General features: G+C 42.3%; 1 protein-coding gene across 3 annotated transcripts in view; it reads right to left on the bottom strand.

The window, feature by feature from the left end:
- Window positions 1-26,556, bottom strand: part of PTDSS2 (phosphatidylserine synthase 2) — a 40,668-nt gene extending 14,112 nt beyond the window's left edge. The window contains exons 1-6 of one of the 3 annotated variants that reach the window (XM_080594723.1): window positions 26,365-26,556; window positions 17,079-17,180; window positions 11,658-11,740; window positions 4,682-4,749; window positions 1,864-1,998; window positions 816-866 (exon numbers count right to left, since the gene is read on the bottom strand). In XM_080594723.1, the coding sequence (XP_080450849.1) occupies window positions 816-866; window positions 1,864-1,998; window positions 4,682-4,749; window positions 11,658-11,740; window positions 17,079-17,180; window positions 26,365-26,498 (573 nt within the window). In that variant the 5' untranslated portion in view covers window positions 26,499-26,556. Of the gene's footprint in view, window positions 1-815; window positions 867-1,863; window positions 1,999-4,681; window positions 4,750-11,657; window positions 11,741-17,078; window positions 17,181-18,747; window positions 18,773-25,444; window positions 25,809-26,364 lie in introns of those variants that run through there. The other 2 variants (XM_080594724.1, XM_080594725.1) reach the window with 2 other exon arrangements.
- Window positions 26,557-27,783: the final 1,227 nt, after the last annotated feature.

Here is a 27,783-nt window from a genome sequence, read left to right as displayed (position 1 = left end):
AGGGAAAAACAAAAACAAAAAAAAACAACCCACACAGAGCAATACATCTGCACTTCTGAAGATGAAAAACAGCACAGCACTTGTAACTTATTTTTAAAGCAGACTGCGCTTTTTCAGCTTATTATTCCTGGTGGTCTGGTAGATTGGAAAAAAAAACCTTACAAAAACAGACAAAAAAGAGAAGGTCTGCAGGACAAAGTAAGGTTAGCAAGTAAGCTTGCACTTCTTTTTTTTTTAAAGTAATATTTAGACCAAAGTGTTCAGTAAAAAATGGACTGAATGTGTTCCGCCAGAGACAAGCACAACCTGAATTTCTTCAACAGTTGGTTACTCTACAGTAAATGTCAACAAGAACTAAAACAGCACCTACCCACTTATGATTGAAATTCCTGATTTGGAAGCCACTGGGAAAAGCCTGTCTTGGAATAATCCTAGCGTATCACCACGCATCTGTTTTGGATAACAACAAACTTTTGCTGCCTTTTCTGAATACCGTCTTCTTCCCCACACTCTACATTCAAAGGTCATTCAAAGATTTATCTTGCTACTGAAGTAAAGGATTTTACTTTTATTTATCTCACCTCAGAATGAATTACAGTGAAGGAAGGAGCTTGTCAATGTAATGTTACTTTGGAAAGAAATGAGATGACTGAACAGGGAAAAAAAGCCTTTCATGTTTTACAAACACAGTCTAGTTCACAGATGACTGCCTAATATAATTGATCATTAAGACTGGCATCACTAAAACAGAAGCAGTCAAGCTATGAAAGAAGAATAGTACTGCAAGAGAAATGTAACAGAAGGCTCATTCTTACTTTCAGGTACCAGCCAAAAAAGTGAGCAGGAACAAATCCATCCAGCTTGTCCTACAAACCAAGAAGAGAGTGTAGGTCACTGTGTACTATAAACAATTACTCAACTTTGAAGCTTACTTTTTTCCAGGAAAAGATGCAGCAATAAATTTCAGTTGTTCCACATTCTAGATGCATTTTAAGAGATTCTTTGTTCTCAAGTACAGCGAACATACAAGAAACCTTTAAAGCAAAGTCAGGGAGCTTAAAGGGCAGAAACTGGGATCAGGACTACTGACAAAGTGGAGACTACCTTCTTAATGCAAAATGTCATGTTCTTTGCCTTCCAAGGGGACAGGAGGATGCATTCAAACCAGACATAATAAAGAAAATGCTATTCTTCACCATACCCCAATCTTGCATCTAGGAAAGCTTCTTACCATTCCTGACAACAAAAAAACACGGGCAAAGAGTGGCTCTCCTCCACCTACCGCCAGTGGAGCACTAGGAGAGGAAAGCTATTACTGCTCTCAGTTACTATGCTTCCTGATGAACTGAAGACTTACATGGTAGACCCAAAGAATTTAGTGCTCCGCAATTGTGGAGTTTAAAGCAATCACAATTCCACTGCCCTTGAATTTCAAGTCCTCTGGTAGCCAGCAAGAAACAATAACCTGACAGTTTGTGGTATACAGAAAGGTCCAACTTATGGGTTGCTTGCAACATGCAACTTTTGAACTTCGTGCCTCAAGGTGACTGGGATTAGAAGATTCCTTAGGCACGCTAATAAATCCAGACTCTTAGGGGAAACAGGTTTACATCAATAATCTGAGAAACAAGGATTGTCCAAGTTTACCCCCTTTCTTGGGCAGTGTACTTAGGATACAAAGAAGCACATCTCCATCTGCCAGGGAAGTGCAAGGAAGAGAAACAAAGAAGCTAGAATCAGTCATGACCTGCTTTCTGATTTAGCACTCAGAAACACTGATGACTGCGCTTTCAAGCTTTTAATTAAGCAACCGTCACAAAAAAAAGTCAGACTCACTAGCAAATAACTTTATTTGTTTCTTACCCAGATGTTGTGAAATGGATCTGTTTCATTGCCAGGATCATAAATAAGGCAGTTGCCACCGTAGTCTCTTTCTGGCAAAGGAACACCTAAATTTGGATCGATGTACTTCATAAACTGTCTCCCATCTTGTACAGTCTGCAAAAGGAACACAAAACCCAGGTTTTCCTCTTAGTAAGTGCTAATGGACAGAGAAATACAAAGATAACTTATATGAACAGCCTATCTTCAAAAGGGTGTTTTTTAACGAGTTGCAAAACAATTCTTAAAATACATCTAGACCTCAGAGCATCACATAGCACATACACCTGAGTTTCCAGACCTCTAATGCCAAATACTGAAGACAGAAACAACTAAAAAATGAACTTGAGATTTCTTAAAGATAAAAAACAAAAAACAGATCTTTAACTCAGTTTCCTAAGCTACTCCTCTACGTCCCCTCTCCCCTAAAAGCTTAGTACTTGAACTGACACACAATTCATCCTCCTCCTTTCTGACCCTTTTGCCCTTCTTCTCTTCCTGAGGGTAAACAACAAGCAGTCAGCAAACAAGGAAAGGTTAATTTAATGTCTGCATCTCCTACACTAGTGGCCTCCTGGTTTCCTAGAATGGGAAAGACACAGCTGCAGGAAATGCAGCTCGAACAAAATACAGCACATACGAGCATCAGTAGATGGAACATGCAGATCAAGTGCTCTGTTAGCAGGATTTGTCTTCCACGTGTGCTCAGCTCACTTCAGCTACAGAAAGTTGAGAACTGCACCAAAGTTTCATGGCTGAAAAGAATGAGCACTGCCTGTTGAATAAACAGCCATTTCCAATAACATCCCACTAGCAGCACAGGTAATAAACCCTGAAGCAAACTGCAAGGAGAAAAATTACCCAACTATTTGTTATAGAAGGTGACCAAGACCTGAACTAATTTACTGGTCACTCACACAAACGTTTACTGAATGGGCATTTCCCAATGAAATCGATCACTGCTGTGGTCAATGTTTTACAGCAGAAACATCGATGACAGACAGATGAATAAGCTAGCAGATACTAAAAACTGAGGAACGACAAAATTAGTTAATAGCAATAATAAAGTTACAGAATGAAACCAATAAAGTCAGATTAACTACAAGACAAGTTTCAACTATGAGCGAACTTGTATTTACTTTTTAAGTAGTTTAGTCACTAACTGACTCAGCAGAATTTTAACCTTACTTAAACTTGTGCAAAAGTCATAATGTATTTTTAGTAAGGAGCTGGGCACCAGCTAGTGAGAGTCCTTAACAACTAAATGGCTGGTAACACAACATACTGCCAGAGGAAAGCAAAGCAGTTCCAGGCTTTCTTATGAGAATTCAGAACTACAACAGTGCTATCAAATAAAAATGAAACACATTATTCAGTTTGGTTGCAGCTAGTCATGAGTATCACTTACAAGGATGCCTGGAAAAAATAGAGGGTGACATGAAACAAACAGTAAGAACGTAAGAATAAATTGGAACTGAATAAATATTCCTCAGTGGTGAGGAATAAAAAAAAAAAAAGGCAAGACAGACCTGTTCATGCTTGTGAAAGGGTCAGAACTCCACTCCCTCCAAGCAGGACAGGCAGCCTGAAAGAAACCCTAATGAGACATTAGGGCCCTGCGTAAGGGTTTACACTGAACCCCCAAGTTATGCCAACAGGACAGAAAAAACATCTTGTTCTTTACTGACCTACTGCAGACACATTCCAGCTGCCCACTGACACAACAAGCCAGCCAAAAACCAAACCAAACCAAACAACCCACACCAGACTTCTTCACTCTTAAAGAGAGCTTCTTTTGAGAAGACTCCAGGAAGGTCGAAAAGAACAAGAAATGCTGGAGCCAAAGGAAATCTTTGATTAACTGGAAAGGGTTTGATCAATATTAAGAACTTGTTTGCAAAGCAAATGTCCTACTCCAACACAAAGACAGCTGACAGGTTGTGACCCTTCTGAATTCTAGTCCCACTTCTTAAAGCTCTTTGGCCTCTAGAGGCAAAACATTGTATTTTTAAATACGTTCCTCATCATCATCTTATCTAAAATGATCAGTTTAATGCTACTTGATGAGTACACAATGGTACTTCACAACCCTTTTAAGATGCAGAGCACCAAATGCTACTGGGATGTCAGCAGGAAGGTACTGGTTGAAAAAGATCCACTGGCAACTCCAAAACCTAACACCAAAAAGTAGCCAAGGTCTGACAGAGCAGAATGTTTAACTGCCATTGCCCAATATCTCTACATTTGCTTTGGCTTCAAGTTATACTGTCGCCTGAGGAGATGACTACAACAACTGGATTGTGTAACTGAGGAGAGGGTAAGTCTCCTTCAAAGCCTAGAGCTCTTTTTTTTTTTTAAAAAAAAAAAAAAAAAGTATTCCAAGGCATTAAACAAGATGAATTCACTCCACAATCTGCAGGGTCTAAGAAACTAACAGTTGATATGCAACTTCAGCAGCGAAATCAAATCCAGCAAAGCAGAGACTAGATGTCAGAAGAACTAACTCCTGGTCATTTGATGTAACCAAGAATATTGACTTTTTTATTAACTCATTTAAGATCACTTCGCTCTGGTGTCTAACGTGGGCTGAGATTAACTGCAGATCAGGAGAGACAACAGGGTGAAATATTTTGAGAATATAATTTTTCTTCAACCTAGAAGTCTCATTAAATAAAACAATCAACACAAGAATGAAGTAGAGCATCTTCTGCAGTCAGTGAGGATCCCAAAAAAACCAACACAAATGATTTTATACCCATGTTAGACATCTATCTACTGAACACCAGTTTAAGGTACTTACCTGGAACAGTATGAAGATGAGGAAGAGTTCATACACAACGCTGACACACAGCCAGAACCTCCAGTAAGCTACAGAAACAGACAAACAGGATGTCAGCAAAAGCTTCAAGAAGAATAGTTGTCAATTATGCATCTGTTGCAACTTAACTAAACATTTCAAGAAGAGATGCTCTCACCAAGATATTATAAAGCTCAGTATTCAAAGTATTTGCTGTCCTTCCTGAGGGGACAGCCAGAAAGGCTCGTTCAACTACTAGAAAGGCTGCTATGCAAATATGCCAGAATTACTCTGGCAATGACCAGGATCAACAAAAATGCTTCAACCTGATGAACTAAATATTTAAGAATTAGAAGGAATATTTGCCACTTACAATGCTTTCTAGCAGTCCTTGGAATGGAGCTGTATCCTTCCTGAACTGACCTTATTTCTTCCTCCACCGTCACATAACCTGATCTGCCCAGCTTTGGTTTTTCCAGCCTATCATGGCTAAGTAGCTTGGCGAACTTCTACCTGTTTATTGCTAAAATGGCTAAAACTAACACCAGCAAGGGGGACACCTCTGCTTTTGTTTGTAAGCCCATCTTCTTCCCTGAAGACAAGGTTTTTTCCTTGAAGGGCAGGAAGCATTTCAAAAATACCAAAGACGTTTTCACTTTTACTAGGAACTCAATACAAAAAAAAAATATGAAAGGCTTAGCAGGTGCTAGATGCAAGACCAATGAAATCATCTGATGCTCTCCATAATAAGAAACATCAGGCAAAACTCATCTGTCAGAGCCTACCATCATTTTTCACCCTCACCAGATGTGTGATTTCAGCTCTTCCCAGACTGAAGCAACACCTGAAGCTAAGGGGTACACAAATTAAAGTATTTGTGCACTTTCTGCTCTGTCATTGTCACCTCTGTTCTTCCGTAAGACTCAGTCCCCAAGTAATAGGCTCTCTGACTGTCTTGGATACCAGCTTTGTGGTCCATGGGCTGCATTCATGCTCCTAATTCATCCTACTCCAACCACAGACTGCTTTGGCCTCCATTCCGTACAGTCATTTCTGGGCTCTGGAATCTCATCCAGCTTTTGGTTAACTCCTACAAGGGAGGAAGCAGGTTAATGCAGAGCCAGCATGTGTGCAGACAGAGCACTCCAGCATTTTTTCCTAATCACATACAAAAATTTATCCAAGGTAGTTCAGCAAAACTTGACTCATTCTAAGTGGATATTTAAATCTCGCAGTAACATTATGTACTAATCACTTCGGAATGATTTTAATAGACTTTCCTTCTGGTGTTTCCTGTTTACACTTACAAAACCAAGCTCTCCTTCCATGGCTACATGGAGGTGATGGTTACAATTGGGCTGGGGCAAAGAGGAATCAAAACAGTCATCTGTAAGGTTGAGCAGAGACAGCAAGCAATTCCACCTCCATGTTCATGGTTTGCCATGAAATAAAAAAAAAAAAAAACACACACAAGCATCTTCAGGCACAATTTAGGCATTTCTCTCTATTAACTCCAATGGAACTTAGATATGTTAATGCTTCATAGTCAGGACCACGACATAGGTAATGCAAGAACTCAACATCAAGTATAGGCTTGCAAACTTGTTTATCAGCTCAGAACCTGAAATCATCTAGCTGTGGTGTTGCAGGACTTTTTATAGGCTTGTTTGCCCCAAAACAAAAATAAATGTCATCGTTGCCCTGTTGAATCATAAGTAGCAAAAAATGAAGAAAAAAAACACATTTTAAAAAGAAGCCTCTTATCTGACAGCCTGCTAAAGACACAATCATTAAAATAGATTGAAATGTGAGAAGGCGTGACCTTTTTTCACCAAAACTGCTGAATTTAACTTAATCAAAATGGCTTACTTTACACTTCCAGAGGGGGGAAAAAAAAAAAAGGAAAGAAAAAAGCAGGTGTGGCCTGGATAACAGAAAGTTTAGGGCTCTGCAACAGATATCACTGGAAATCCCGAAGTTTTAAGATTTTTACTTGAAATTCAAACATAATTGTAATTGTTTAATTATGCAATAAGATGAATCCTTTTCTCAGGTGTCAGTTAAAAACAAACAAAAACAACTCTAACATATGCTATGAGGTGTTTTATGACTTTTTTTTGTCCCTTGGTCACCTTAAGAGAAGGAAAAGCAGAGTTCAACCTGCCGTCTCCTCAGAAAGGCAGCAACTAGTGCCTCCTGCCCAGCTGTCTTTGCCTAGACATTGTAGAAATGGTTATTTAATACTTCTGTCCCTCCTTCAAGATTTGATTAACTTGCAAATCCATTGGCAAATTTCACTTGGAAGGACTGACTGAGAGTGTGCACCCTCTTGTCTTTTCTAGAATGCTGCTTAGGAAAAACAAACAAAAACGTCCACTGGTCAAAGATGTATTCGGGAGAGACAAACTTCTCCCTACACTGGCACCACTGTACCACGGGAAAATACTTCAGGTTTTACAAGCAAATCTGCAGGATAACTTGAGGGGAAAAAAAAAAAACAAACAACACACCACCATATTTCTATTTAAAATGTGTTTTGTGTTTGATAACATTTTCTACCCCTTCCTATGACTGCAAGAGTAAACAGCGTGTTCACACCAGAAGTAAGAATTAGCTTTTCACTTACATTTCTACAAAAATTGTTTCCTTTATACATCACCTTCAGACTAGCAGCCTTGGCAATGCTGCTTTTTTCTGACCTACGGAGCCTTGTCTGACAGATTTTATGCTCCTCGCAGCCATAAATGTGGCAGACTAACTCTGAAACCAACGTACACACCGTTCAGATAGCAGAAAAATCTAAACCTGCAGCTGAGCTTTTCTTCTCCTACGTACATAAAGTTCTGGCAACAGGTGATCTGCAGCTGCTGAATACACTCAGCAATGCTCAATAAAGCAAAATAATTAATAAAAGATTAAGATCTGGTTGCAATTTAGTGTGCTTTCTCCCCAGCAGACATAAGCACCCAGGAGGTTTTGAAGACTACTTTCTATCTGTACAAGCACAGCAGAAACAAGATGTTTTCAAAGCTGTACAAAAACATTGTGTTCTCTCTCTTCCTGGACCAGCCTCAGCTATAAAGTTATTTTTGGCATACCCCTATTATTTGTTTTCCTTAAATGCACTGTCACCGTGAACCTCCCTCAAATTAGGATTATCTGCCTGATTAAACAGGCCTCAACTAATCATTTACATACCTGAGAGTTTAGTGATTACTATGCTCAAACACTAAACTGCTGTCATCCTTGGGAGACTTAAGAATATTTAACAAGAGTGCTGCCTGGCCGAGTGCTCAACCGGCCACTTACCCCTAGTTATCATCACAGGTTTGAGTTTAACCTATGCAACCTGAAAGGCTGAGTTTAATAATAATAATAATAAAAAAGGTATGTGCCTGAACAAGGCACTTATCTTAGAGCTGTTAAGTGGGTGGCACTTCGTAAGCGCTAATCAGAAGTTGCACAGGACACGAACAGGGAGAAGTGCCTGCTCTGGGCAGCCACATGCCTGCTCAAATTACTTAGCACAAGGTTTTTCATAGCGAGCTCGGGTTCGGGAGCACCATCCCGTGACCTGAGATCAGCGATGTGATGGAGTGACCGAGGGAGCAGCAGAGGGAACGCAAGCCTTCAGAGCAGTCCTATCTCAGTCTACACAGTATTTCATTGCTAAATGTAAGGCTTCAAAAATATTAAGTGGCTAAGTTAAGATATAAAAATAGGAGTTAAAAGCTCAGCTTGTCCAACCCCCTAGATACGGGGTAATTTATTTCACCCAGTCCGTGAAACTATCGCTATCCCAACAGTCCAATGAATTTATGTACAGACAGTAGTGAGCATCCAGATTCCTGAATTGGTAAAGGAGCTGTCAGAAAGGGGCAGATCATGAACTATTCTCTAACAGAAGGATTTCTTCACTGCAGAATTACAAGGCAACCAGCTGCTGCACCTGGTTTTATCAGCAGCCTGTTCTGTCAATGCTTTCTCACCTGGGACAGGTACAGAAGAGATCCAGTTTTTGCCTGCTCATTTTTCTAGCTACTTCAGCCTATGGGTTAGTTAGGAATATCATGGTTTACTCTCCAAACTGCTTATGCCATCAGGAACGATGCATTACATCAAATAACTGTTGACAAGAGTTGTGAATATTAGATGTGTTCTTGGGGCAGTAATAATCATCTCAGAAAGTTACATTAAAATTACAATATGGGCACGTTGTCTTAACAAAGACGATAAAGCATCACTGGACCCTTGCAACATTACATCATTTGTATGCTCAAGGCTCCATAAGGGGAGTTGACAGTAAGAATCAAGAAAATCTTTTAGATGCAAATACTAAGAAGTCGGCATACTGATGACCTATATCCATGACCCATATCCATATCATTTTCGCATGAAATGCATTACACTCTCCGCATTTAGGTGTTCACCCACCAATAAATGGACCTGCAGGCAGAGTTTAAGATTTCACCCCTGTGAAATATTGTTCCTTGGGGATAAGGGCATATTCTCTTTTGCTACATGGCTTGGAAGCTGTTTGCATTTTGTTGAGCGTGCTAGAGGCACTACAAACCAAATGGACGCTTTGAAGCTAATGGTTTACAGGGAAAAAATGGAAAATTGGATAAAAAGTAGGGAAAGTTAAAAACATCAGTCTTCCCTAAATAACCATACATATTTCTTTGTGTAATAGCCCTATATTTCTGAATTATGGTAAAACAATTGGTATGGGTCCATGTGGCAAATTATTACCTAGAGAAAATGGGTCAGAAAATCAGTAGAAAAAAAATGGTAAAGCTGAACGGGCAATCAACTAAAACTGACATAGCCAGTAATGCTGAAAGGGAAAAAAAAGTCAGTCTGGAAGGCTAAGTGTAGAAATGGCCAAGTCTGGAAATCTTAAACGCTCACATAGTGGCTAAGATCAATTTTGTTAATAACCTTAGTGGAAGGTAGATTAACAACACAAAACACACAAACAGCAGCAGCAGGGAAGGCAGGGACAGCAAGGAGAAAAATCAGATGACCTCAGAGGAGATAACCTCAAAAAAAAAGGAGTAATAGAAGAACTCAGAATACAGTTTCACACTTAGGAACCAGTAAGTTTTCATACACGATGTTAGCTCATCAGAGTAACTGAAGGATTAGTGTCACCTGTCAGACTCTGAGCTGCCACTGTAATACAGCCATGAAAAAAGCACAAGTAACATGAAGTCTGCCATCAGGGTGCTCCCAAAGACATATTGTGAAGCTTTAATGCTGTCACGAAAAACATGAGCACTACCAGGTCTGGATAGCCATTTTCCAAGAGGAAAACCCAAAACACACACAGAGGGCTACTAAAATGTTATGGGGTAAACAAGCTTATGTTGAGGGCGAGACTAAAGGCAAAACTTGTTTGCTTTAGCAAAACCAATGGTGAGATGGCATGAATTGTGTATATATAAATCAGGTGGATAAACAGAGTGAGAAGAGCTATTTAAACAGAAAAGCAACACAGGCACAAAACCCAAACCAAAATATAAAACACCTCTGAGCTGATGGTAAATAGGTACAGGCATACTGAATAATAGGCCTCCAAAATCACCCAGCTACCATAACACCTAGCCACTTCTCACACACAGCTCAGAGAGTTGGTGTAACAGATCTGATGGGGCTGTATGTGATCGTAGCGACCTGAATCTGACCCACAGGCTTTCTTCTGTCCTATAAATGGAAGCTGCGCACACCAGCAGCCTGTACTTCCAGTTCTTTTGAGATGAGATCTTTCTCTTGGAACAGCACCGTGAAGCTAAGGTCAGAGACTCAGCTGCCTGATGGACACTTCCCAGTACACCCTCCACAGCCCTCCGTAACTGGAGAGCTGACACGGCATCTCGGGGGCTGCAGCACCAAGCCTCTGCTGCCTGCAAGATTGCTGTTCTCATTTAAACTGGCACCCAGGTGTCTGGCTGCGACCATGGAAGTATCTGCTGTCCTGGTGAACTGTTGTAGCCCTTGAAAACCACTCTTCAGAAGATCATCTCATCTAACAAGCTACAAGAAAGGTGAATTAATACCAAAAAAAACCCAAACCACATTACTAAACTCAGTATATAAAGTGACCGAATATATGACAAATTTGACTGTCAAAAGATAATCAGCGTCAGTCCCCTAAGTGCTGTCTACCACCTGTGTATGTTACCGTCTTGGAAACACCAGATCAGTCTACACTAGCAGTTTGCTGTACACATCTACGACCTTCGGACTTTCTCCATCCCGTTTGTCTTACTTCGTTCTAGGGAATAAAAATGACTTCTTTCACAGACAAAACCACTGGATGTTCTCAGACTGAAAGCTATGACAGGAAAGAAGCCAAATATCACTTAAAGGGAGTAATTTCTCTTACATCAGGTACCAGAATTAATTGCAACTTTAATTAAAGAGACCTCAAAAAATACGAACTTCTGATCAAAACCTTAAGTTTACAGAGATGTGCTGTGTGCATTGCTCTAGAACAATATCTGCTTTCATCAATGTTTTTAGCCTGCCTGCTGTTTCTCATATAAAATAGGATTCCTAAACTGAAAAGTTAATTTTTTGGCATAAGAAATATTTCAAGAATATTATGTAAGCCTATATAAATTCCCTTAGCTCTTTCTCAGTGATTCACAACATCTAAACATAGGCAAAAAGATCAAAGATGTTAAAATTCTTCACTCGATATAGCAGTACAAAGAAGAGGTTTTATGTTATGGTCTCAAACACTCTCAGGACTTACAGTCTTACACTGAAGGATCACTGTGCTGTTTGGAATACCTTGGTACTTGAGGAGGCTGGCTGGAAGCTGGGAGGCTATATAAGAACTGTGCAGCATTAGTGTGCCTATGTTATGAGTTAAATTATGACTTACCTCCTCTGCAAGTAACACAAGTACTTACATTCAGCATAAAATGCATTTTATCAGAAATATTTGCATAATTTAAGTGACTTAAATTACCTGGATGAGGTCTTGAGAATGGTCCATCTTTAGCTTGTGTAACTCCAAAACACAGAAAAACCAAAATACTGGCAACAATGCCTCTGAAAGTAAAAAACAGAACAGACTATTTATATTGCTTCATCTTCCCAATGAAGTTGTAAATTGTATTCTTAGATATCAAAAACATCTGGTCTTTATTTCTTAACCTCTAAACATGTCAGCCATTAAATAGATCCCTTTTGGAGAATATGTTTCAGGGAAATAGTATAGGATGTTTCAGCTGGAAAGGACTTACAAAGATCATCAAGTCCGACTGCCTCTAGGCAACAGGTATAGGAAATAGGTATAAATTCCTACACTTTACTTGTGGTTTCACAAAAGACTGTCTCAAATGCCCAAGCCCACCCTCCTATCCTTCTCCCTTCCTCCCCACTAGCTGCATGCTTCCATTCCTCAGGCAGTCCAGGAGTCTGCTGGATGAGTTTTCAGTGAGATCAATAACAAACCAAAAAAGAGCAATTTCTTGATCCACACGATGAGTCTTAGGCTTTAAATGATCATGACGTGTACAGTCAGTCAAACACTTCCCTGCGTCTCTGACTTTCATGCACACTACGTCAGCAAGACACTAAATGGAGAGATTTCTTCCTGTTAAATTTTGAGGAGCATCTTCTCCTCGCTCCAGTAAAATTCCAATGAAAGATCATGAGGAACCATTGAAAAGCCATTTCCTGGGTTGTCTCTACTCCAAAAACATTTTCTCCATCAACTGAAGACAAGGAGAAGCTTTTAAAATTAAACCAGCACTGTTGCTATTCCAAGAGCAGGAACCATAATATAGATCCTACATAACATAATAGAGACATTACTGTATCAGACCGTAAGACCAGGTATACCAAGGATCCACCACCTTATCCCAAAACCCTAAGCCGCAGTGTACAAGCTTTTCTCTCAACCTCAGCAACATAAGACCTACAGGAGGACTGCCATGGTCCTGCCATCCTTCTCCTTCCAGGAGGCAGCAGAATGAGAGGGATGAGACTGGTTCAGCTGAAAACTAACCTAGGAACAGAACAATTTAAGTTGGGTCAACACACCACTCACACAAGGAAGGAACACAGCAGCCCCCATTTGAGGCTGAACTGTTAGCTTAAGCCATTGCAGATGCAAAGCTTTAAAGGCAGCCACATAGCTCCAAGAAGAGATTTGTATTTTTGCATTTTGTAGCACATAACTATACACGCTGCTTTGCTCACTATCATCATGCTCAGTCATGAACCAACATGTCCAAGATTTTTAGGCCTTGTAGGGTATTCTTCCCAAAGCTAGAGACGACCTGAATCTAAATCACCACAGGAACTTAGTTATGTTTCTTTCTAAAATCCAACCTCAGCCAAACAGCAGATGCAGCAGCAGCGCCAAAATAAGCTGTGGTTTCAATTTTTTTTTTTTTTTTTTTTTTTTTTTTTTACTTCAAGTTCACCATGGGAAGCTTTGAAGAAAATCACAAATCTGTGTAATAGCCATGCCAGCTCCATTACCTTTTTTTCCTCAGTGACCAAATTCATATCAACATACTGCCTCCTTACGAAGCTTTCAAAGCCTAAGCAGCAGCTTGTCCTCCTGGCTCAGCACAGCTCCAAGTAAGAACTTCTCTAGGATTTGAGAGGGGTACAGGGTTTGCCTCAAACTACATCCATGAAGGTACCCCAGAGGGACAAGGTTTATAAGTTTCCCTGAGCAGCAGATCAGGAAGGCAGTGCCTACAAAAATAATTTTAGTGCTTAACCAAAAAAGAAAGGGAAAACACAGCAACAGCTTCGGTAGTACAAGCAGGCTATTGTTTCTGTTGTTTTAAAAGAGTCGATTCAGAAACACAAGACAATGAAGCCTATGAGTTGCTGTGTACCACTCTCTGTTCCAGGCATTTAAGCAGGCAGCTCCTGCTCCCAGTCCCTTCTCTGGCTGTACCTATGTTAGCACGACTGCTACAGTCCCCTCAGGGCTCTGACCAGACGAAGAAGTGGCAGACAGAGGCCTAGCCTCTCTCTTACCTTGTTTTCTTGGTAGGTGTTCAGCAGCAGCTTGCAAACACACACACCCCCAGTCTCATTACCATGGCTGAGCAATGATCAATTATGCCAGAAGCCAGCATAGACAGGCATCTTAGAAGAGAGACTGATTTACAGCTTGAAATTCAATATAAAGCCCTGATGCCTGCAGGATTTTTTAAAACCTGAATGCATTTACATGTGGTTTTTTTTTTTCCCTAAAGATCCCTTGCTCAGCACTCAAAGCATTAGTGGATTTCTTCCACAGCCACGGTACACGAAGGAGGCCGCTGAGGATTTATTTAGCTGTCCTCAGAGCTGGAGTGCGCTCCTGTCGGCTCCTGCTTAACGGGAGAGGAGAAGCGCCAGCTGCCAGACGGGACGGGCTATGTCAAGGCTACTCTGAATGCTGTAAGAACTCTGTGAATAAAAAGCCTTATCGATCAGACAGGTTTTGCAATGCAATATCTCTTTGGCTAAGTAAAGTTTCAACTCTCTTTACAACAGAGACAATCTGATCATATATATTGCATGATCACATCAACATCTTTGTGTATGATCCTAATGAACTTTGACTCGATTTACGTACAAAACATTCCTATATAACTTATAGTACAAATAAAAAGATAAAATCCTCCTTTAATTGTTCTAACACATAGCAGGAAGGCAAATGGCACTCAAATACCAGCACATAAACAGATGCAAGTATGAATCCCAGCTCCAGATACCACACCCCATGATCTCACAGGCTCATGCTCCAGAGCGTATTTCGTGCATCATTTCTCCCGGTGACTTACTACCTCTCACCCTGCCCTCACCTGCTGCTGCAAGTGCCTGGGTGAAGCACTGTTACAAGGGAGAAAATGGGAGCTTCGCATGACTTCCTGCTGCTTTACTCAGTCCAGGAAACAGCAGCAGCAGACAGCACAGCAATTTGTGTACTTTGCTTCAATTTCATGGTTTGCTCGCAGCCCCTAATGCAGTTCGCAAGCAGTCTGGCATCTCTTAGCATGAGCTTGAAAACAAAAGAGATTTAAGTGTCTGCAAGCACGTATTTAGACTTTGCACCTCCGGACAAAAACACTGCTCCACTGTCATTGTGCAGCAGTTGGAAATAAAAAAGCGTGACAGCCAGAGCCACTGCTCGTTGGTAATAAAATCGCCGCTGTTCATTAAGCAGGCAAGTGTTCCTACGAGACATTTGCCAAGTGAGTCTCACGCCGGGCCAAAATTTTTGATCAAAACGCATAGCAGCTCTTTAAGGAGACTGAAAAAGTTTTCAGAGTAGGATGAAGTATTTTAAGTTATGAAGGTAAAACAAACCTGTGAGAACTGGGGATGTGGATATACCTAAGTATGTTGTGACCACCTTGCTCCTGCCTTTGTTCAAGTACGCCCCTGGAGAGCCACACAAAACTGGTCAGGAACGATACAACACAAGCAAGTGCACAGAGGCTAAAAAGGAGGTTAAGAGCACTGGCTGGAACATGATTTGAGCTTGAACCCTCTGTGTTTAGCAGCGCTTGATTTGGGAAAGCGCTTGCCTCAAAGACCTTAGAAAAGAGATATAAGTAAGGCCAGATAGGACTTCACAGAAAACTGACACAATGCAACAGACAGTCACTTCCATCCCTTAAATCAGGTCCATGGCAACAGAAGCAAAGCTTTGGAAAGGCCCAATAGGACCGATGTTATTTCTGTGCTGAATTTTAGCTTAGGATAAAGTAACGCTTTGACTGAGTTAATTGCAATCTCAGAATTCAGCATGTAGCTGGCATGGCTATGGTAAGAGCATAAGGATGAAGCCTGAATGGAAACAGAGAGGTATCCTTCAAAAACAATATTTGAAAGACCTTATGCAATTCTCAGATGCTGGTCTTCAAGTATTTTTTCAGCTAGACGTTGCAGCCAGTACTCCACAAGCGGAGATGTGAAAGTGATCAAAGAACATCCCCTACTCATTGCTTGGTTTATGCACTATTGGTTTTGCACTATTATGTTGATTTTTAACAACCGCAAACATTACTCCCTGCGCCGAATTTGAAGAAAGCAACATCTATTTCATGAAAGAAAGGTTAATCTGATGATTAATCTGCTTTGGTTTTGTTTTTGTTAAAGCAGTAAGGGCTCTAATCTCAGTAATAAGATATTCCACTGAGTCACCTTCTATCTGTCTTATCCCCTAACGATGTGTCATCACTTCTCTTTCAGCTTTTCCACTTCTTTATTCTGAACTACTGTTCCAGAGGATGTCCCACCTCCATCCGCTGGCTGAACTCATTGTTGTAACGGGGAGTAAAGTGGCATTTGTTCACATCAGAGCCTTGCAGAAATTTTCCCAGACGCAGACAGGCCACTCTGTTCCAACTTGTTCCATTTCAACCCCACGCATAAGAATACAAACCCTCAGCTCCGCACACATGCGAGTGTGAATTACATTAACTACAACTATTGTGTAACTGATAGAATAACAACTGTCTCAGGAAATACCCCGATTCCTGCATCTCCATGACAACAAATGCCATATCCATATTCACTGTAGAAAATGGAAAAAAAAGTAGGAAGAAATCCTTTCATAGCAAAGGGGAGAAAAGAGGTGTTATATTTAAGAAGCCAGACAGGCAGGAAACGATGATTTTCATGCTTATAACAAGGATGCTTTGCAATTTGTAAGCACCACTTTAATTCTTAAAACATAGTCAGATTTTAAAAGACCACTTTACTTACCCTTTTTCGTTCCCTACTGTATTTCTTTCTTTTTTTAAAGAAGAGAAATTCAGCTACACATTATCAGTTTAAATTGTGGTTTAATCTCATCCTTAATTTCCAAGAGTCTCCCTTTGGGCTAGAAGTTCTCATGTTTATTTTCAATAACAAATAAGCACCTATTAAAATCTGAAGTATTTTTTTTAATAAAATTATACTTAAGTGAGAGAAATTTAGTCACAGTTCACATGTTCATAAAGTTAGATTATTTTAAGGAAAAAGCAAAATCCTTGCCAAAGAAACACAGCAAATACTTTGAGGTTTTAGAAGAGTTTTGTGATTTGTTTCAAATCATACACACAGGGCAGCCACCAGGTATGACAGTGAGCAACACCGAACTGATTAGCAATTAAATTCAATGACCATCACCAACAGAACTTAGAGAGTTATGTTTGCTTTTGTCACTTACTAAGGGTTTGGGCATTTGGGCCATGCAAACAAGTTAATACAAAAGAGCATTTGAGGTATCTTATAGTTCAGGTATCTTGAGGTATCTTATCCAGAAGATTAAAGCATGGAAGGCAACTTGTTCACACAGCTACCCTCTAGTAATACATGCCATATAGAATATTTACCTCTTTGTATTGTAATATTTACCTCTTTGTATTGTAAGAATATTTACCTCTTTGTATTGTAAGCTGTATCTTGTGGTGTTTCTTCAAGCAAGGTTACGTATCCCAGCGCACACGTGAGGATGAACAAGACTGTCAGGGTGTGAGCTCTCCTAAAATTGAGAAGAGAAAAAACTGACATCAGAAAGCAGAAAACCCCAAGTTGCTGCCTTTGAGTGAGCCCTCACAGTAAGGCTCATGTGTCAACAGCAGTCAATTCTACTATAGGATTTTTTTTGTATTGTACTGCACAGGAAAAGGAATTTAGCATTTGCATGGAATTTAGTCACCAGGCTGTCATGCACTAGCACGCAAGAGAAGCCTATCACCAGAACAGGTCTTGCTCATTTTCCCTTGGCGTATCAAGTTAAGGAAGGTTTGGGCTAACGTGTGCTACGTGAACAACGGCAGCTTGAACAAAAATAGCACCAACTGTGCTAATACTGAGATTACTGGAAAAAAAAAAAAAAAGATTTCTCTCCTGCTTAGTCAGGTACACACTTGGTGCTGCTGTACCACTGTCAGTAAAACAGCAATAAAAACAGCAGCTAATCAAACAGACTCGAGACAAAACCAAAGGATGCTCAAGCCAGACACAAGTAACTCCCATTAAAAAAAAAATAAATTACAAAACAACATCTCTGGATGAGAACAGCTGCAACTGTAAAAGTTCCGATGCTCCCTCTGGCTGCCTTATTTCTACTGATGCTCACAGTTTCATTTCATCTTAGCAGCGACCAGGAGGAGCAGAGGTTCGTGCCCGCAGAACCCCACGCAGCCATCTCTCTGCGAGGAGTTTCTGCTGGAACAACTGCGTCAGCAAAGGTGCCTGGCAAAGCTGGGTGGCTCTTCTTCTGCACTGCTAAAGGTGCAGCCTGGCTGGTGTAACCTACTGGCAAAGGCAGATCACGCTCATGCGCTGTTCACTTCCCCTTCCATAAGAGTCCATCCTCCTACACAAATTTTATGAAGGAATTCTTATGTGAAAGAAAGAAGAGCTAAAGTAAGCACAGGCAGACCCAGCAGCTGAGAGAACTGCATGCAGCTGGTTGACATGTAAACCCACATACCTACTGAGTATAATACACATAATATTCTTACATAGTGCGTGGTGCTTTTTTTTTTTTTTTTAAAGTCAAAAATTCATTTCCTAATGAAAAGCCATTCGTTATTTTCAGTGGCAAACTCATCTGACCTCCGCTGGGAAGCAGAAGCACGGGAAGTCAAGCCATTTAAGACCAAATCATAAAGACACAAGTTGTATAGTCCTCTAAAACAACGTCTTCTAGTACAAACCATTAAAACAATACCAGCATAAAACATCAAGCTTAGAGAACAGAGAAACAGTGAATGAGAAGTACTGTATCTGACATGTATACATACATACCTTCGGATGTTACATTTTCTTTTTGTAGTGTTACATTTCCATTTTATATTTAAAAAACACCAAAGTTAAACATATGTTTACGTTGTATAGTGCATGAGAAACTGGAGATCATCACAGATTTCCAAGAACTCTACTGATTCACCTTTAAACACCAAACCCAGTAACCTACCTAAAAGTGCTCTAAAAGTTAAGGCAAGCATTATTTTGAATCACAATCTGAAGTTCATCCTAGTCCAAAACACGGCCACTTCTCACAACATCCTTTTAATCCCACCGGAAAACACATGCAATACCTCATAAGCAGATGAAATCCTCTTCTGCCACTGTTAGAAAGGTGTTCAGTATTTAACGCTATCCCTCCTTGCAGTCCAGAGGACACAAATTAACCAGCTCCGGAAAAACGAGAAGGATGTAGGAGTATTTTCAAAATTAGCAAGGCATCAAGATGTCAAAATAAACACGCAAAGGCTCCGCAGCAGCACAACCAATGCATTTTCCCAGCAAGTTGTCTTGCAGGATGCCACCTAACAGGTGATTCAGACACCACAGATTAATATTCATTTACCAGCCATGTGACTCGGGGCCTATTTTGTAACCTCCACGAGTTTAAAAAACCAGACACAGCCCTCCCAAAGGCTGGACAGCGCGGGGCTGAAGGAAACGCCCCAATTCATTCACATCAGAGCACGGTCTCAGTCACTGCATGTATACATGCATGTAACTGATACAAAAACAAATTAAACAAAAAAAACAAAAGAACATTATATAAAAACAAAAGAACATTATATTTTATGCCTGGTTTTGTTGCGTATTTTTGAAACGAGTATCTAAGAGGATACAAGAATCTATAAATGCTGTCTTCCATCATCTCACCACGTCCCAGTCTGAAGACAAATATGAAGTCAGTTACTTTTCCAATGTGCTGTGTCACAAAAAATCGAAAAAAAAAATCAGCTGTGAGCACATCCTCATTTAGATAAATGTACCTAGAAACTCGTCAAGTAGAAGAAACTCGTCAAGTAGAAGAACGAAGATCTAGTTTCGTTCAGCCCTGCGAGGAGTCTGTAGCGAAGCAAATGGTCAGTGTCTGAGAGCTCCGTGCCCCTCTGCCTTTGGTTTATTTTGGTCTATCACCAACTTGAAATTCAACAAGCCCCCATGGTTAACATGGAATGAGAAGCTCTATCCCTCGTATTATCTCATCTCCCCTTTTAGCTGCGCCTTCACTTCCAGCTGAAGCGAGATGGTCTCGTAGCAGGTCTTAGAGATGGATAAGCACGTAAACATATTTTCAGTCTAGCAGGAAATCCAAAGACCGGGATGAAAGGCTTTCTGGCTTGGTTTGTCTTCTGGAAAGAGCAAGTTGACAGCTCCAAGCAAAAAATCACCAGTAGTGACAAAGCAACAGCAGCTGCTAGAGGTAGCAGGGCATCTTGCAAACCTAGCTGCCTGATCAAACAAGTTCAGGTATGTATTTATGCTTGCTTCCTTAACTTCCCACAGTCTGGAAGTTAAAAAGAAAGAAAGAAATCCAGTCACATGGAACAAGACAAAGTGTTAAGCATCTACAGCAGCCAGTAAAGGGGAGAGCACGCAGGAGTGCTTGTGAAGAATCAGTCAAGATGACTTAACCGGCATAAAGAGGGATTAAGTCTCCACGTATGCTCTGAAATAATGCTTCAAGAGGAAGACAGCCCAGCTAAGAACATCCAGAGCAAGGTAAGCATTACGGGAATTATGCAGAAAGGCTTATGCTCTCCTGGTTAGCCTAGAGCCTTTGGAGAAGGAAAAGAGCTAAGCTAAGCAGACCGCAAGTCTTCCCCTTAGCATTATACAAGAGTTTGGGCTCTGCGTAAGAAGCAGGGGTACAGACTGCTTTCAGTGCCAGGTTTTATGCCAAAAATCTCAGAAAACCATACCTAAGAAGACAGACACACAAAAATATGTAAGGTCAGGAAGGTCAAAAAAAATTCACAATAAATCCTAAACTACCAAAAAGTCAGAGCTTATTTTTCTGCACTAGCATTTTTCTGCCTTTCTGTACCTTACATCTAGCTCTTTCCCCATTTAAGTTTAAGGGAACATTCAAGTGAAATATTTCCAGTTTTATTTTAATTAAAATACTTGCCATTGTAATTTAGCTAAATGCCAATCGAGAGCAATTAAGTCAGTCCAACAGACAGCATCAGTAACTACATCACTCCTTCACTGAATCTTACAAAGTAGGAGCTTTGCCAGCAAATAAATTCAACCCAAACTTCTTTTCTCATAGTAATTTATTTTCTGTCACATTTAGAAACTAGTTTTTTCAACAAAACGACTATCAGAGCTTTTATTTTCCCAAATAAAGTATATGACAAACATGAGGTAAGACAAAACCGTACGAATCTCTTCCTTTTAGCAGGTTGAGACAGATCAGCTCCCATTACTGAAAGGAGGCAGTAATACCGCAGCATCATCTCCTTCAAACTCCAACACAAACTAAAAGGGGCTTAAGTGTACGCGACCACACCCTTATCACCCATTTCTCTGCATTAATGTTCTTGTTTGTCAAAAATGATGCAATAACTGCCTTAAAACCAACCGCTGAGAACATGCCAAGGATCGATGTGTTAATCTTTTTGTCAGCGCTCTGTTGGAACAAAATTCCAAAGAACAGGCTGCGTGGTTTGTCCCCGATGTAAAAAGTTACCTTCATAGTTACTGCTGGCAAAGAATGCCAACAAAAACTATTCCCATCTCAGGCTGCCATCAACTTTTTTGCATTTTTTTTCCTTAATTCCAACTAATGGTGAAGTCTTAAAAGCATTTCTGAAAGTGATTTTAAAAGATGAACCGATGTCCAAGCTCTCTGCCTTCCGTATAAGTACACCTCATTTGACACCTGTGAATTTCAGGGAAACATGACAAATGGAGAGTAGGACAAATCCAGTATTTCAGCAACAGTATAGCGTTTCAGTAAGTTCCCATGACGAATATGTTATGGAAAAACACAAGAAAAAATTAATCACAGTATAACACTGACCAACATTTTGACATTCAAAACCAAAACTGTAACTAGGAGGGAAACAATTCCATCTGGATAAAGAGAGAGGTTTTTGAAACCTTCAACAACAATTTAACCTTTGGTCATAACTTGGTCAGACACCCGAAATGGGTGACATGAAACTCGGATGTTCACGGTGCACAGGGCCAAAGGAAGTGGTCAGGCCTCAGCATTTACAAAAAAAAAATGTTAAAAAAGTCTGTGACATGAGACCTCTCTCATCCACCCAGATGACAAAAAATAATCGGCAGCAACCAGAGGATGTACTTTGTCCTGTGACACTGCCTGAAAGCTCCAAGCACCCACATCTGCAACGTAACAGGGACACAGCTGGGGCTTTTAAGCTGCAGCCTGTGTTTTAAAGTATTTAAGCTCAAAGATAATCAAGAAGTACCTGTCCTTAGACCAGTAACATGTCTTCAGCACATCTGTAAAGGTAAACGATGCCGATTAAACTTCTGTACATACTTTTTCCTTCCATAAGTCCTTCTGCTTTTACAAGTCAGTGCCTCTCGTAAAACGATCACCCGGTAAGAGCAGCACAATAGCACGTACTCCCATAGAGAAACCAGAACAATGGATTAAAAAGCAAACCACACTTCAGCAAATTAGTCATTTGCCTCTGAATGAGAAAGAAGAAAAAAACATCTCCATTCATCGGTTCTACACAGTTAGCAAGTTAATCAAGGTTCCCAAAATGTTCATTTTCAAATACTGAACATTTTTATCCTTAAACCTGTCTAAGGATCAAAAATAAAACCTGAAATCTCTATTTCAGGTTTTAGTTTAAAGCAATGCCACTGAGACAGTGTCATTTTGCGTGACAGATAAGGTGCAATACTCAAGTATTGTGTGCCCAAGACACACTTTAAGAAGCGTGTTTTAAAAAAGGACAATAGAAGGGAATGAGAGGGAGGTGCCCTTCTGCCAGATTAAACTGCATAAAAGCACGGAGCTAGTTCTTTGGGCTGATAATTTGTTTTGTAAACTGCTCCAGAAATCAAGTCATATGATGGCGCTTTGATGAGTTCAAACAAGAGCATTGAGGAAGCTCTGCGCAGAGAGCTCCAACCACAAACTCTTGCTGTGCACAGGACACACCATCACAAGCAAAGCAGTTTTCCCAGGATGAGGCTAATCCTGTGCACTCCTGGCATGCAGTACTGCTTGTGGCACGGTGGCGTGTCCTTGCACTCTCTCCCCTGGAAAGTACCCTCGGGACCCTGTGTTGGCTCCCAAGTTTTTCCCATCTTCCTTAAATAATGCTGGAGCACATCTACAAAAAAGAAATTGATACAGGGAATTAATACTAGACCTAAAGCCCCCCACGGGGCATTAAACTCACACGGTCTCTGCACAAAGATTTTTCTTCTGCTCCTCCAGCTTGCCTGCAGGAACTAGGCGACTCTTTCCTTTCGGGAAGGGGCAGTGCCATAACAATGCAACACTCTGTCAACGCATACCCTCAGCTGCAAGAAGAGTTAATACAGTCAGCAGGACTCGGTCAGATTGCACAACGACCTCCTGGATGTTCTAGCAGCCAGACACTGCCAGGGCATACCTAAATATTAAAAAAAGACAGGCTGAGCTACGTACCAGTACCGTATGCAATCGGATTAAACGTGGTAACTTCTGGGCAGGTAGAGAATCGGAAGCACCGATCAGCAAACAGAGAACCTCACCAGGGCCCACTTTAAAGCGTCCAGATATTAAGAACATGAAGTCCAGCAAATGTCAAGTTTCCAACAAGCCTGAAGAATGTTCCCTTGAAAGCGCTGCAGTCAGCCCTCACAAGAGGGGACAGAAAGGTTCAACCCAATTTGCAGCTCTTCTATCTGAGAGATTCCCAAGATGAATCACTCACCTCTTCCGCCAAACGGCCTGTTAGAAAATCTCATGCTGCTGTAAGTTTAGTTTTTAAGAGATAAGAACTATATACAAGAAGTGGCTAAGTAATATTTTAGCTTGAATAACAATGCTGTATTTCCACAAATGGCTGCTTTGCACACAAATCTAACTTTCCAAAGAAATATTGGTGTGCCAGCCATCAGGAAAGATTTCTCTTAATATTTTCCTCAGAATAAAATAAGAAGCAGACAGGCTTTCTTTTCTTAGCTGCGATTTCTATGCTTTTTACACCACGCAGAACTTTTAGGATAAAATTATATGTAAGATGTAACCAGAGGATCCCAAACTGGTAATCAAAGAGCATCCAAGACGCAAGGACTGGCACGAGAAGAGTGACCACCGCCCTTCTGCCCCCCACACTGGCTACCAGAAGGGGAGGAAGGTTTCCTCTTCAAAAGAGTTGCCACAAACCTCTACATTGATCATGCAGTGGAGATAAATTACACTATTTTACTGAGGTTCCCTGCTCCCCAACAAAAAGTCGCTGCTCCTCTTTTTCAGCTTCAAGTATCGGTAGGCATCTGCCACAGGTAACAGAAAGCCAGCTTCCATTGGATTTTGTTGCCTGCTCACAGGTAACAAAAAAACCACAACCAAACAACAACAAATTCCCTGCTACCAAAAACCTGTAAGACACATCAGCATTTGCTCTTCTGCAGGTCACAGAAACGAAGCCACAGTGATGCCACAGAATACATGTGGGGATATAAAGAAAAAACAAAGTGTTTTTTTCACGCTAGCTCAGTACAAATGTAAGATCTACTATGCTTCAAACTGTACAGAAAAAAAAAAGTCAAAACCTCAGCCACAAAGGGATCCTTTGTTTGTATTCAGAGAGCTAATTCTGTAAGCAGACAGGCAAGAAACAGTCACAGGTAATGGAAAGAAGAGCAAACACATTTCCTAGGACAGCAGCTTGCCAGGCAGGCCTGAATATTTCCAGCACTCGGTAGCAGTAGGTGTTCTGAAATTAGTTCAGGCATAAGCGATCCAGCCAATCTGCTTCATAAAGCTCCTTCCCATTTCCTTTCCTTGACATTTCCCAATGGCAAAAAGAGCTGTCGAGGTACTGACCAAGCAGGTTCCCAGAATGTAATTAAAATACAGTATTTTCCAGGTTAAAGTCATTAGGACTGAATAAGAATACGGGCAATTATACAGCACCTAACCTGTTTTTCAACGTTTTAAAAAGATTTAAAAAGAGAAGACGGCTAAGAACTACCACCTTTCCAAAGCATTACATTTATAGCAGTAAAGTTACCTTTGCAAACTGAACTACTTTAAACTGATTTCTGCCTGTGTCCACAAGTCCCACGTTACTTAACGTTTCCAAACCGAGCAGGCCATGTCAGTAACCTTATCCAACAGCTTCTGAACTTCAAGGAGAAAAGGTGCTTTCCACGTAGCTCATGTGGGCAAAGACAGCGGGCACCTACCCTTTTAGGTTTCTATTTTCTGGAACCAGCACAAAAGCACTGTTAAGGGCCACGGGAAGAAAACGGCTCCTCTGAATCATTTTTCTTCTTGCACACAACAGAAAGTTTAGCTTGTCTTTTGGTAAATGACGCTCAGACACGCAATGCCATCATGCATGGGTCAAAAGTAACAGAAGGGAAAACCTATAAACTTTTACAAGCATTTACACTCCTAGATGCCAGCACAAGTAACATGCAGAATTGAGTAATAAAAAAAGAAAGTCACCTGAAAATAGGTAAGTTAAACCTTTCTATAACACACTTGTACACTTGTCCCTACTTTCCTCCTGGAAAGAACTAGCTGATAAAGCAGAAGCCTTAAAGAAGGGTAGCACATTTGTACATCCAAGGAAAAAGTTCACCTGGACAAATGAACTGCAGTTACAGCATTTTAGGAGAACGAACCCGTACAAGCAGCAGACTATGTGCTGCCCCCACACACAACAAAAAGGTGCAGGAAGGCGAGATTAAACAATAGCAGCATCAGGTGTTTTGTAGGCATCACAAGACCCCAGAAAAGAACTCTGTTAAGACGACAACACAAAAGTGACAGTGTTTTACCCATTTTCCATTTATAAGAAGGCACTCCTCAGCAGACCTCGGCAGGATCCAGTTGCCCACTCATTCACTCAGCCTACATGAGGCAACGCTCATGTGCTCTGCGAGAAAGTTCCTCCTGTCCTTGAGATGAGGATGTCCCTCCGCTGTACTCGCACGTCAGCTCCTAAGGAGACCTCCCAGAGGTCCTGCAGGATCTAAGCGCTTCTCAGTGGCTCGTGCTAGCAGAAATACCACCCGGTGTCAGCGGCTTCATCGAGATCCACACCCCCCGGGGCTCTGCTGCTGCCCAGATTGGCAGGGTCAGAGCCAAGCGTCCTCCTCCTGCTGCTCCCAAATGTCAGACCCGAGCCAAACCGTGCCGGCCCTCAGCTCGGATTCCAGGCGAGGGGCTGCAGCGTCAGCGGGCTTCTTCTCCGCTCAGCGATGAAGGAAAGCGGCGTTTGCTGTTGGGTTTCCTTACTGAAAGAGGACGCGCGCAGGTGCTGGCCGGAGCGGGTTCCTGGAGCCCCTCCAGCAGAGGAGGGATTTAAAAGCGCTGCCACGGGCACGAGCGCATCTCGTCCCGCAAGGACCGCTCGTACCAAAACCCACGGCGGGGAATCACCCCGTTTCTGGCCAAAAACATCCCCGTGCTTATCTTCCGAAGGGAGCACGCCACGGAGCTGTGCGGAACACCCAAGGGTACCGAGGGCTGCTGCCCTGCGGGGCTACAGCGAGCACCGACACGGGGAGCCACGGAGAGGGAAAAACAGGTTAAAATCCTGACAAAACAGGCACGGGCACGGAGGTGCCCACACGCTACGAGCTCCTGGAGTACCAGCAGACACCTCTAGACCCCCCCGCATCACCACAACCCACCCCCCATCGCGACACCCCCATATCGCGACACCCACCGGGAGCCCCCCCTCCCGCCTCCTCACCAGAAGAAAGTGTTGGTGCCGTCGTCGTACACCTCGGACTCGGTGCTGCGGCGCGGGCCGAGGCCGTCGGGCTGCTCCTCCAGGGCGGCCTTGCCCAGCGCCCCGCCGGGGCCTCGGCGCTCGCCGCGCCTCATGGCGGCCACGGCCGCGCGTGCCCGCCCGCCGCGGGTGCGCGCAAAGGCCCCGCTCGGCAGAGGGAAGGGGAGGGGAAAGGGCGGGGCGCGCCCCCGGCGAGGTGCGCGGGGCCGCGCGCAAGCGCACAGCGGGGAGGGGGGGGGAGGGAGGAGGCTCCCGTTGCCATGGCGACCGTGCGGCCCGGGGGAGGCATGGCGCCGCGCTGCCCCTCGGGGTGGTTCCCTCACGGGCAGCGTCCTGCCACCCCCGGGGCTGCCCCCGTGAAGGGGTTGTGTCGCCCAACACGTCGCACTCCTCCCTGGGGCCCTTCTGTGTCTGTCATGGCTTCCTCCGTCCCCGCAGGCACCTCGGGAAGCTGTCCTCTGGGGGCAATTCCTGTGGGGGCAACGGAGGAAGGTGGAGGAAGAGGCCGCCGGGCATCTTGTCCCTGCCCGTGGAACGGGATGGGCACTGAGGTCCCTTCCAACCCCAGCCGTTCCATCGTATGATCACGGCCCCACACAGGTCACTTCACGGGTGTCACTTCAAAAGTCACTCCGTTATCCTCGCTGCCGAACGCAAAGCGCAGCACCCCCGGAGCAAGAAGTTCACAAAGCTTGTTGAAAACAGGGTGGGAGAAGGGAGCTGTGGCTAGCTGAAGGCTCAGCAGGGTTTCAGGCTGTTGACTCTGTTCAGGTGGCAGTTTCACCGCGAGCATCCCCAACGCCATCAGGAATTCCTGCCTGATCCTTGTGAATGCGCCTTGAGCGTGTGAAACCTGAAAATATTCTTTGTTGGGGGTGTTGTTACAGCTCACTGTGGCAGGCATTTGCTTTGTCTGCAGGAAAAACAAAAACAATTGGGAAAACAGCCCTTTCAGCTGTGACAGGACAGCGTTATGCCAAGAGTACACGAGTGCATCTCAGCTTCTGTAGACAGTAGCAGTATTTGATGCTCAAATTCTGTATTTGTTGACAAAAGTAATGAAAGAATGATAATTAAAGAAAATGGCTTATGTTTATACCTACTTGCCTGAATTATCTGGGGACAAGTGATCCTTGCCAGACTGTTCTGCAGCTTTCAAGGAGCCCAGAGCGTGCACTCCAGTTCCTTCCACCACTGGCATCCTGGTTGTCCCAGCTCCTTGCAGATTGAAACATTAACTATTTGTAATTGGTTTTGCATTTGCAAAAGTGGCAGCATTTTGCTGGCAACGCTTTCCGTTTCCAAATGGGCAGCCTGACCAGGGCTAGTGGTCGCACGGGAGCCACCTGCTCGCTTGTTCAGACACACACAGAGACATTT

The sequence above is a fragment of the Anser brachyrhynchus genome, assembly GCF_964034855.1.
Source record: "Anser brachyrhynchus genome assembly, chromosome: 5".
Classification (NCBI taxonomy): domain Eukaryota; kingdom Metazoa; phylum Chordata; class Aves; order Anseriformes; family Anatidae; genus Anser; species Anser brachyrhynchus.
The sequence above is the reverse complement of the archived record's forward strand: the minus strand, read 5'-3'. Positions and strand labels throughout refer to the sequence as shown.